This window comes from Arachis duranensis, chromosome 8 (assembly GCF_000817695.3).
Source record: "Arachis duranensis cultivar V14167 chromosome 8, aradu.V14167.gnm2.J7QH, whole genome shotgun sequence".
Lineage (NCBI taxonomy): Eukaryota > Viridiplantae > Streptophyta > Magnoliopsida > Fabales > Fabaceae > Arachis > Arachis duranensis.
The window spans coordinates 35,559,156-35,571,256 of NC_029779.3; the positions used below are offsets into that span (position 1 = coordinate 35,559,156).

Consider the following 12,101-nt stretch of genomic DNA (forward strand, 5'->3'; position numbering starts at 1 on the left):
TATCAAAGGATCGAGTTGTTAAATCGAATTAATAATAGGAACTCAATTCAAGGGATTGAATAAATAGTCTAATTTATTTTTGAAAAATTAATTATTTTTAAATTTATTTTTAAAAGATTTTTTTAATGAAATTTATTTTTTTAAAATTTTAAGTTTGACAGAGTTTAAATTTATTGATGTAATATATCAAATGACACTATTATAACCATAATACATACCCAGTTATCTTAATTGATGAGTAATATAATATAAATTTATGCAATTAGATTAAATCAATCACAAATTAAAGAAGATATTAAGACATTAAAATCCCTTTGTTTGTAGTTGATTTGATTTCATAAACTTATCAAGTTAGTTATTAATTAGAATTATTAGATATGTACTATAGTGTCACTTAACATGTTATATAAACAAATTTTGATGCTATGAATAACAAAAGTGACAAAAAAAACTAATTTAACTAATTTTAAAAGACAAATTTAATTAAAAAAAATTTTAAGACTAATTTAAAAGATGAATTATTTTTTAAAGATAAATTTAATTATTTACTCCCATGAATTTTATTATAAAAAAAGACCTACTGTATAATTTGCATTAAGTTAGGCATAAAATAATGGAAAGTTTTGAACAATAATGAGCAATAATATAGACCAAGAATTAACAAAGTAATGTTGGAAGTTGCATTGGACAATAACTTTTTTTGTTCACTAAAAATATTTAGGTTTATAGGAAGACTGGTGGGCGGTGTTATATATTAAGAAAGTCATGAATATATTTTATTTCTTTTTATAAAAATGTTAATTATTAAAGTGTGGCGAAAAGTTGAAAAAAGCATGACGATAGCTTTTCACCACGTTTTTAGACTACTGCCACGCTTTTGAAAGGGTTATCTCTGTTAGCATGGCGGTTGCTCTATCGTCACGCTTTTGGTAACCTATCGTTACGCTTTTTTGTCACTCTTTTTATATATTGCCACGCTTAAAAGCGTGGCCGTATGTGGAAGATATGACCACGTTTTTAAAGAATGACAATATGTGAGATATGGCCACGCTTTTAAAACGTCACAATATGAAGATATACAACCACGCTTTTAAAGCGTGGCAAAAAGGGGTTTCTCGAAGCTTTTAGGGTTCTGGTCTCCTGGGTTTTTTAAAGAGAAGGAGGGTTTTGAATGCTGGAGATAAGCATCATTTTGAATAAGGAAGTAAAATTTAGCGTTTTATTTTGTACGAGGACCTTTTGGCCACGCTTTTGAAGCGTGCCAAAAGAGTTGTAAGAAACGGACACGTTTTTAAAACGTCACTATAACGAAACCCTGTCGCCAACCTTTAAAAGCGTGCATGTTTCTAAGCGTGGCAAAAAAACTTGCTAAATCTCGAATCAGTTGTCTCTCTCATAAAAGCGTGGCCATAAACTCCTTTCGCCATGCTTTTTAAGCGTAGCAAGAAAAAATATGGCCAAATCTTTTTAAGCGTAGCAAGAAAAAACGTGGCCAAATCTCTAATCAATCGCCACTCTTGTAAAATGTAGCTATTGACCACTTTTGACTATGCTTTTAAAACGTGACAAAAAAAAAGTGTCACTATAGACTTTTTTTTCTTGGAGTGGTTGAACTAAAACTAGTTGTGAATTCAAAAAATACTAAAAATAAAAATTATTTATAGGTTATAATAATTTACATTAAATTGTACGAATATTTATGATATTTTCTCTATATAAATAAAAAAGTTCGCAAATCTTATATTATATCATATATTTATGTTAGTCAATTTTAACCTAAAAATTTATATACATTTATCTTTAAGTAAATTTGGTAATTAAAAATTATTAGATAATAATTTAATTAATAATTATATTACATATATATAAAAAATTAATCATCAAATTAATTACTAATTAATTTTAATAATTGATTTTAGTATATATTTAATATATTTATTATTTTTAGTATGTATATAATATTTTTTTTATTTAAACAAATAAGTAATATTATCAAATATTTTTAATTATTAATTTTATTTAAAAATTTTACATAAAATACGTTAATCTGGAAGAGTGATTAAGGAAATAGTGCAACTATATGGGGGTACATAGGTGAAGATTCAAAGGGCCCTAACAATTATTCGAAGTGGACGAAAAAATTGAACAAAAATATAACGTGCATAGCACACGTATTTATCTCCAATTATTCACTACTGGCGAGAGGATCGTATTGATTCACATGGGCCAATAAGGATAACAGAATCTGTCCCTGAATACATGGATTTGTCTCTTCTTTTGAATTTGTGTCAGAGGGATATACACAATTTATGATTGTGTCCGTGATAAAACACTTTACAATAATAAAAATTCAAAACAAACAACTCTTACTTTGTTTTGTTTCACAGAATGTAGGAAACAGGGAACAATACTCTGCTCCATATGTTCCCTTTTCTATTTTTCTAATGGTCCTAATTGAAACGTGTATATTCAAATCTTATTCTGAAAAACCATTAGTTTAGACCTAATTGAATTCAGTGAAGAAGTGATTTTCAGTGAGGATGTGTCTGTCATTTTTTGAGTTTTAAGTCAAATAGTGTTTATCTTAAGAAACTAAATAAAATATTTAACACAATAATTAAAGAAGTTTGATTTAATTTTCTTTTATTATTATTATTAATTCTGTCATTTGTCGGCAAATTTTCAGGTTGAGAATAGACTGTGGTAGTAGGTTTAGATTGGGACACTCTGTGCACACAACAGATATTTTGTCTTTCAAATTAAAATATCTATGATAGTACTAATCAATCAATACCTGTGTTAAACAGAAAAATGCAGGTGATTTTTAAAATTTATTGTATCGGATTATCACTTTTAGTTATTAACCAATTTTTTTAGTTTAGTAATCAAATTACATATCTTAGATTCTTAGTTCATACTTTAAGTTTTAAATAGCAATAATTAATTAATAACCAAAAATAATAAATTTTAATAATTTTTTAACATTTTTCAAATATGAATTGATTTGATCTATTTAATAGTTTATATTAGTGGATAATTATATATTTAGTTATTAATTATACATATATGCCTTCAAAATTAAATTGCCCCACTATTAAGAGCTAATTAAATTTGAAATATTTGAATTTGATTGTTAAAAAAATGTTAAAAACTAAACAAAAAAAATGAGAAGAAATTAAAAGATGTCAATCTATTTATTTTACAGACTAATATATTTAATTCATATTTAGTAAAACCAAAATTGTCAAACGTCTTATTTTGACTAGTGTTATCTAAATCATTTTCTATTATTAATAGACGTGGGTTCAATTATAATTAATTAGTCATTTTAATATATATTAATTAGAATAGAAATTAGTTTAACTTTGTTACTTATTTAATGTATGGTTATAAATATTTATAATAAGAGTACATAAAGAATACATAAAATATAACTACTTAACAAATATTTTTAATTTTTTTATTTTTTTAAAAATAATTAAATAAGTTAATACATATATTCATCTATTTTGACAATCTTATTTATCAATATAAATTTTGTTTACAATGGTATAGTATATTTTTGTATATTTATTTTTCATTTTTTTCTTCCTCATGTTTTAAATAAGTTAATTAACCTTCACCAATTGTAATACTACTTGATGTAAGGTGAAGTGCTGAGCGAATTGTATTTTTTAGGAAAAAAGAGTCATATATTCAAATAAAATAATCATAATTATTGAGAATCGGACTTTGTGAAAATATGATATGATTAAAATTGATTAGGATAAGGAATTTATCCTAAGATGATGAAACAGGAGACTTCTGTATCTTACGCAAATATAGAATTCGGTGATAAAAATGATACAACAACTATTTGTTCCAACTAAACCTGTTCTTTTTATATTATTAGTGTTTTTTATATAATTATTATTTTATTATTAATTTAAACTTTAAAAAAAATATTATAATATAATATTAAAATTTGTATGATTAAAAAAATTTAGAATTTAATTTTTATTGAATAAAAAAATTTATGTATAAACAAATAAAAAAATTTATTTAAAAATTTTTTATTTAAAGAGACATTTATAATATAATTCTGCATATTAAAAACATAAAAATAGGTCAAATATGAGAGTTTAAATTGTTTGAAACAAATACATAAAAAATTTTATATTTAAAAAAATATATAGAGATAGATTCACTTAGATTAGATAATATTAAAAATTTTAAATCAACTCTATTTAAACAAACTGAGTTGATTTTACTCTTAAATTAAACATAGTATGGTTATATTAGACATAGTATAGTTTTAAAAACTCTAAACATCTGTTTTACCCTCATTAGCATTTATTTAATTGAGAAACTTTTTTAATGTTCTTAAAATGTCATATTTAAAAAAAAATGCATGATGTTTAAATAATTTGAGAATATGTTTATCAAGAATAAAAAAATTAACTTTTTATAAATGTATCATGCATGACATTAATATTCATTATCCATTTATCATACTTTAATAAATATCCATATAAAGTGTTGCCTATGAGTAAAAATACTACAATATTGTTATTCTTAAAAGAGACATCGTGAGAGATAAGCGGAATTGGAGTCATTTCTAGCCATCACATTTCCCCAAGAATGAGACTAGTATCCAATCAACATTCATAAAAGCGTGTTGTTTATTAATTTAGCAATGTTATATTATCAATACATTTTTTTTAAAAATTCGGTTGACAAAATTATTTTTATTCTAAATTTTAATCCAAAATATTAGTTAATATTGCTAAAAAGTGTTAGTCTCTAATATTTTTTTATTAATTTCTCTTTGTTCTAAATTATTATATTTATCTACTCTTTTTTTCTCATTAATTTTTAAATAGGTCCTTTTTATTCATTTTATCTTATACATTCAATTTAAATTTTAGCTCAAACTTAAAGTTTACATAAAAATAGATTTGATCTTATATATTATATTCAAAAACAACAAATGCATATTTAATTAGTGTTTAACATAAAAAAATTAATTTTGATATACTGTATAAATAAGTTTTACACGTGTATCTAATTATGTAACAATGCACATCAATAAATAATTATTTTTTATATTGATCGCATAAATATTCATTTAAAAGAATAGATTAATTAAATAACTATGTAAAACACTTTATATTATTAGTACATGAAAATTAAATTCTAAAATAAAATGAGTACAATTTTTTTTCCATTTCATAATAAATTGAAGAAAAATCCTAACGCCTGAACTTCTATTTGTTTAAAAATATAAGAGAAAATTAAATTTTGATAATAAATAATAAAAATATACCCAAATTAAATAAACTTGTTTATATGTTAGTTTTAAGGGACGTATTGTCTTCCAATAATTTATTATTTGTGTGACTGGTAAGCTAGCTGGACTCAAGTAGTGTGGAATTGTGGAAACAAGGCAGAAAAAGTTTGTACATATACATATTTTTGTTGCGTGTGTAATATGGAAAAAATGGTATCTGAAAATTTGCGTTGTGAATTAAAATAATTTTAAAAAATATTAATAACAAATAAATTTTTAAAAAATTTAAAAATATGATAAAAAAATTAGATATTAAATATATATTTTAAAAAATTTTAAAAAGTATATTTTGATGTAATTTTTTGTAATTAATATTAAAAAAAGATTTTTTATTATTAAAATTTAGTAATTTTATGTTAGGTAAATTTTTTTTTAATTTTTTTGATTATGAATTACTATATTTTTTGAAAAATAAAAAGAAAAATTTAGAAATTAAATTTTATTTCAATTTTTTTTGCGTACTTTTTAAATATTTATTTAAATGTTGTCACAAAAATTCAGATCAAATAGATAAATTTTTTGTTAAATATAAAAAAAATTGTCATTTATAAAAAATATAATATTCATTTATTATTTTTGTCATATTTTTAAATCTTTTAAAAACTGTTTGGTTGATAATATCTCTAAAAAAATTTTTATCGGCGACTAAATCTTTGGGGTAACAAATAGATGATTAGCCCTTTTTTTCCCCTGAAAACAATAGAAAAATAAAGTTCAGAAGTGAAAGGCTTACTCGTTTCCCTTAATTGGAAATAAGCCACCCCATTGACACTTCAATTCAGTGCGCAAACGAAGCATTATTGCATGATTGCTTACCAACTGAACGTTATCATTCATTTCCACAAAAGGAAAAAAATAAAAAAAAAGTATCACCAAATTAAAAAAAAAAGTTCAATTTAACTGGATACAAAGAAACACGATTTAGAGTAGGGTGGAATTTGTTGCTTTTTTACATTGGCTAATTTAAGTTCCACATCACAACTATTCATTATGCAACTTATTAATTAAAAACATCAACTATAACTTAAAGAGAGAGGGGGCCTAAGAAGCCTTAATTAACCTAAGATGCCCATATAGGAACATTGTTGAAAAAAAACCTACACAACCACATAACATAGTTGTTCATATTTTTTCTAATCATGCTACTTCAGTCTTCATTCATTCAGTTCTGACCATTGCTCCATTGCTTGTGTCCGGGGACCCATTTTGGACATTTTGGGCTAAAGAACCTTTCAACCACCCTTGAGTTCAATAGCTCCAGCACAGGTGGAAACTTAACACACCTAGGTGCCTTATATTGGTTAATTGATGCACCTAAGCTTATGGCATAGTCCATGAGCTTATCAAAGGTTCCTTGCTCCACAATCCTTATTTCAAGTGGCCCAATCGACTTGTCGGACACACGTCCTTGCCGGTACACACTGTTGAGGGACTCCTCTACGGTAAGACAGCAATCCTCGTACACGCACGGTGGGATTGGTGTCGCACCGTTTAGAGTGAGTTCCCAATAGAGCACATAGTGGCCCGGGATGGTTGTGGTGTCCGCATAACTGGTGTATTCGACCACGGTCGCATCGAAGGGGAGGAGGTGTGTCACGGCATTTTTCATGGCATTTTGGAGCTCCGTCTCATCGGTCTTGTCGGAATCTATGCTTAGGACAACATTTTTCCGGCAGACGAAGTTGAATTGTGGCGCCTTGTTCTTGAATCCCGACACCCTTAGGACATCACCCACTCTATACCTATAGAGGCCTGAAATTGTCACAAGTATATATGAATTAACCAAAGATATGCGTTTGCTTTACCGTTACAAGAATCACTTAAAAATAAAATATTTTTTGAATATCTAATTTAACGTGATAATACAAAAAACAAAAATTTTAAATATTAGAGTGAGAGTTGCGCAAAATAATTCAATAACGGTAGAATGATGAGTATCGATTTAAAAAAAGGGTATTGAAAAATCATTTCTGTTTTTTATATCAGTGTTGTCGTGTAGTGCAAAAATATGATTTTTTGGGAAGAGACATAATCATGCCCAAAGTAAAATGGTCGTTAGACATTTATGATGTATCCAACAAAAAGACTGCATATGTTTATTGAACAGGACAATAATATAAAGTTATTTTATTTAACTTAATATTATAATAAGTTTATATATATAATATTTAAAATTATATATAACTAAAAGGCCATAAAATTCTAAAATATAATGGAGAGAAGATGATGTACAAAATTAGAAACTAACCGGCAAAAGTTGTGACCACAAGCTCATATTCTTGGCCAAGCTTAACATCCACAAGCTCCACCAGCTCCTGTTGCTCCTTCTCATTGAGCGATTTTGGCATGTGAAGCGAACCGGTGACCTCGTCGCTCCGGTTAACCGGCAAAAACTCATAGTAGCACATTGAAGGGATGAGGGTGTAGGACACCTCACTTGGTTTGCAAAGAGGATTTAGATTCACACCAAAGTAACACTCACTTGATGCATACATGGTACACACAAGTGGTAGCCCATTGCTATAGTAATCCAATGTTGGTATATATTGTGACATAGTTCCTGTCACAATAACATCCACATACTTTGTGTTGGGCCACAATCTCGTGATAATCCCTTGCCATGAACTCTTACTACACTCACTCTCGATAAAATCCGCAAGATACGGATTGGGTTTATCAAGAATCTTTTTCACGGCGTCTCTGACTGTCTGGTCAGAGATGATATTGGGATTTAGAGATCCGGTCCTTATGTCGTTACAAAGTAGGACCCAATGTTTCTCAAGAAACCTTATGGCCCTAATAAAAGCGGAAGCAAAAACAGCTCCAACCCTCAAAACTTCTTTGTTTTGGCAAAGGCCACAAAGAAGTTGTGAGTACATGCTTTGGTAGGAATCAGGGCAAAGGACGGTTTCATTTGGGCTTGTGTAGTTAGTGTATGGGTCATAGGGTCTGTCCTTAAAATAAGGGCTCTTGTAGTAGCTTGTGAGGACTGGCCGAGCCACTATCCCCCCAGGTGTCCAAGACTCGGATTTTATGAACATAAGGTACATGCCTTTGCCCTTTTCTAGGTCAGGCACAAATTGACTCATTATTGGCATTAATAGGCTATAAAGCAAGCACCTTCTTCCTAGCTCTTCTTCAATTGTTGGCATCAGCTTTCTCTCTCCTCCTGATGTCCCAGAGCTACACAAAAAAGAAAATAAAGTTGTTGTTATTTGTGTGTAGAAAAATTTCCAAAAGTTTCTAACATACCATTTCATTAATTTTAACCATTAATTTTAATTAATATATTGTATATTATTTCTTTTTAATCAATATCGATAGCTAACACTATTGAAACACCAATATTTCAATAACATCTGAAATTTTTCAAGTAACAAAATTATGGTAATTTTAGTGTATTTGTTAAACTAAAAAAATATTTGAAGGTAAATAACAAGAATATATAGTGCAAAGAATTAGAGTTAATTTTTTTATTTAATGTATTAAAAGGACCCCATGTAAACTTTACTAGGAATTAAAATTACTAAAATTACATAAGTGTCTGTTTCATTTAAAATTAAAAGCAAAAACTTAATTGAGAAAGCAATTTTAAAGGAGAAGTCTCTTTAAGTGACTTTCCACTAAAAGTGGCTCTCAAATTTCTCAATCTTTAAAAAGAAAAACATAATAATAAGAACAAACCAACCAAACACTAAAAAAAAATTAAAAAAAAAATTAGAAATATGAATAGAAGAGTTTTAATTTATTGGCACCTAGTGAGAAACTCTGAGATAGGCTTTGAGGTGAGTATTGGAGAAGTGTCTCCATTGGCTATGCGAAGAACATCTTGTTGGATGTCCTCGTAAGTTATGACGGGGAGAAGCTTCTTGAAGGTGTCCCGGTCCGTGCGGCCTTCAAGGCCATGCCGGCGTAGATACTCTACACCGACATTACGGGACAGGATCTCATCGAGGATGTCTTTCTGCACAACGTCGGCGTTTGCAGTGACAGACTCGATGAAGTCCAGGACCCTCTTGTTCTCACCCGCCAGGTCATACTCTTTTGGTGCCTCAGGCATGGTAACCAGTTCGTTGTTTATTAAGTGGGAAGAAAATAGAAAGAAAAGGATAAGGAAGAAAATGACGAGAATGAAAGTGTTTATGTTTGTTAATGGTGGGAGTGAAGGGGTGAAGAGGATGAGAGGAAAAGAGGGTATATATAGAGAGAGCGAGAGGCACATGTCATGCTTTTGGAGAAGTAAGAAGCTGAGGGGACCATAATACACACGATGAATATCCGGTGGAATAATATCGAATGTATATTCAAATAAAAAATATAAGAACTAATTTTTTGTTAGCTAATATTAAACCAATTTTAATATTTAAAATAAATAAAATAATTTTAAAAGATTTATTAATTTTGGCTGAAAAAAAAGGTATTTGTCATTATTCAAATTATTATTGTAATAAGTTTGTAATGAATTAATTAATTAGTTCAATTCACCACTCACATGAAGACATATAGAGATTTACAGTTGTTAATCGTGTTCAAATTAAAGAAGATGGCGTAAGTTCACAGAAAATTCATTATATTGTATAATGTATATCTACTATATCTACTATCTACTATATAGTATAATGAGAATTAAAAAATGTTGTGTGTACCAATGCTTTTTTTTTAAATGATCTTTATCGAGTACATATATATTCATATAAAAATACATTTATTATTTTTATTATTATATATTATCATAATATTATTTTTTAAAAATATAAATTAATAAAAAAGNAAATAAAAAATAAATTAATAGGATTGTTAATAAACTATGAATATATAATGCTTATACAAAATTGTATAAATGTGGATAAACATCTGCAAGTTCGTAACTTAATTATTATTTTTTTTTTTACGGAATAGAGTGTAAAATATAGACAAACACGTGGCATCCTCGCTACTCTAATTGGTATTTGATACATTTACCGCCACAGGCTAAGCTATGTTTAATTTGGCCATATCAAAAGTCTCTGATATTATACTGGTTTATGCGCCTTGTCAAATATTCCTGTGTCTAAATTCAACTCATTACTCTCTAGTAATAACAAACAAATAACTTTCCTTAATTATTAACGGTCCCAAATTTACATTTTGCATATGAAAGAATTGATATTGGGAAAAAATATATGCCATGCGAAATGTTTAGTCCTCAAAATAAATAAAATTATTTGAAATAAAGAAACACTAATCTTATAAAAATATGAATAATGCTACGTATGTAACTTGTTTTATAAACTAAATTCAATTAAATTAAACATTAAAATTTAAAATAATATTAATTATAACTGGTTTTTATTATATTAAACTAACTTAATTAAATTTAATTAACAAAAAATTTAGACGTATTGTATTATTCTAAAAATATATATATAAAAAGAGAAGAACTAAATTTTATAATAGAAGTCTAGAATGAGTCTTACTAGGAGTATTTGTGGTGCGATTTGAATTGGTTTTGAGTTAAAAATTCATTCAATTCGAACATTAATTTTACTTGCGATGCGATTTGAATTGGATATTTTAAAAAAAAAAAATTCGATCCGATCCGATCCAGTTTCAAGCGGTTTGGATTGAATTGAATTGGATTGGATTTGCGATTTTATAAATTTAAAAAATTAAATACATATAACAAGTCTCAACATCAAATTTAAAATAATTAGCAATGACATAACAAGTCTCAACAATATCTTAAAAAACCAACGATAACATAAAAATAGAAATAAAATTATAGGTTAGTTAAAATAAATAAATAAATAACATTTTAAACATAAAATATTTATTAAATAATAATAAATTAATAATACATGAATAATATAAAAATGTATAAAAAATTAAACATGTTATAAGTATAATCGTAAATATAATAATAAAATAATAATATTATAGCACATTGTGCGATTTGGATTGGATTGAATCAATTATAAAAAGTATATTCGAAATCCGATCTGATCCAGCGATTTACAAAAAATAGAATCCAATCAAATTTAAATTAATATGATTTTAATTAATTTTCAATTTAAATTGAATTAAATGAGGATGTTTTAATAAACAATCTGAATATATTCTTATAAGTAATATTTGAGCATGAAAGCACGCCATGATTTTAGTTAAAATCTATGTAAATTTTTTTTAACTATGATACACAGACAAAAAAAAATTGGTTGTTATTGTTTTTTAATAAAAACATATGTTTGATATTCTTAAAAGAAATTGATTATACTGTTATAAAAATTTAATTATTTTTTATAACAAATGTAACTTTAGATATAAAAAAGTTGATTAATCATTTTTAAAAATATAAGATAATATATAACATAAAATAATTGATTAAATAACTTTTCTTTTTGTATTTATACTAATATTACACTCTTTTTTTTTAGTTAAAAAAAAAGTGCTGAAAAGGATATGACCTGATTGGTACGTGTCAACCAAACAAGTTTGACACACATACAGCTGCCTTAGCTAGCTTGTCCCATTTGGATACTCTTTAGGTCTTAACAACAATAATACCCAGCTATATTATTTACCGTACTATCCCTCCACTTAAACAGATTTTCTTTTTGAAGTTTTATTTACAAAATAAAATAAAACGATAATTTCAAGTAACTGAGGAAAAGTGGGTGCCGGTATTTCATGGGACATCCGCAGTACAAGCATGCAGGTCTTTAGCGTACGTACCGCAGCAACGCGTTTTACTAAATTTTACGACCGCCTTTTGTTTTTTTTTAAACATTAATTT

At 26.9% G+C, this 12,101-nt stretch overlaps 1 protein-coding gene across 1 annotated transcript; it reads right to left on the reverse strand.

Moving 5' to 3' along the window:
* Positions 1-6,249: 6,249 nt before the first annotated feature.
* Positions 6,250-9,488, reverse strand: LOC107462461 (indole-3-acetic acid-amido synthetase GH3.5). The gene is made up of 3 exons (XM_016081057.3): positions 9,085-9,488; positions 7,578-8,512; positions 6,250-7,081 (listed from the first exon to the last, which is right to left on the reverse strand). The coding sequence occupies exons 1-3, from the start codon at positions 9,387-9,389 to the stop codon at positions 6,492-6,494; spliced, it is 1,830 nt and encodes a 609-aa protein (XP_015936543.1). The 5' UTR covers positions 9,390-9,488; the 3' UTR covers positions 6,250-6,491.
* Between the last annotated feature and the right edge of the window lie 2,613 nt (positions 9,489-12,101).

Bases quoted from the DNA above. Each gene is read 5' to 3' on its own strand.
- LOC107462461 (XM_016081057.3), bottom strand. From the start codon at position 9,389: ATGCCTGAGGCACCAAAAGAGTATGACCTGGCGGGTGAGAACAAGAGG. The intron at 8,513-9,084 runs GTGCCAATAAAT...TTTTTTGTGTAG, and splicing joins ATCTCAGAGTTTCTCACTAG to CTCTGGGACATCAGGAGGAG. The intron at 7,082-7,577 runs GTTAGTTTCTAA...TGACAATTTCAG, and splicing joins TGTGGTCACAACTTTTGCCG to GCCTCTATAGGTATAGAGTG.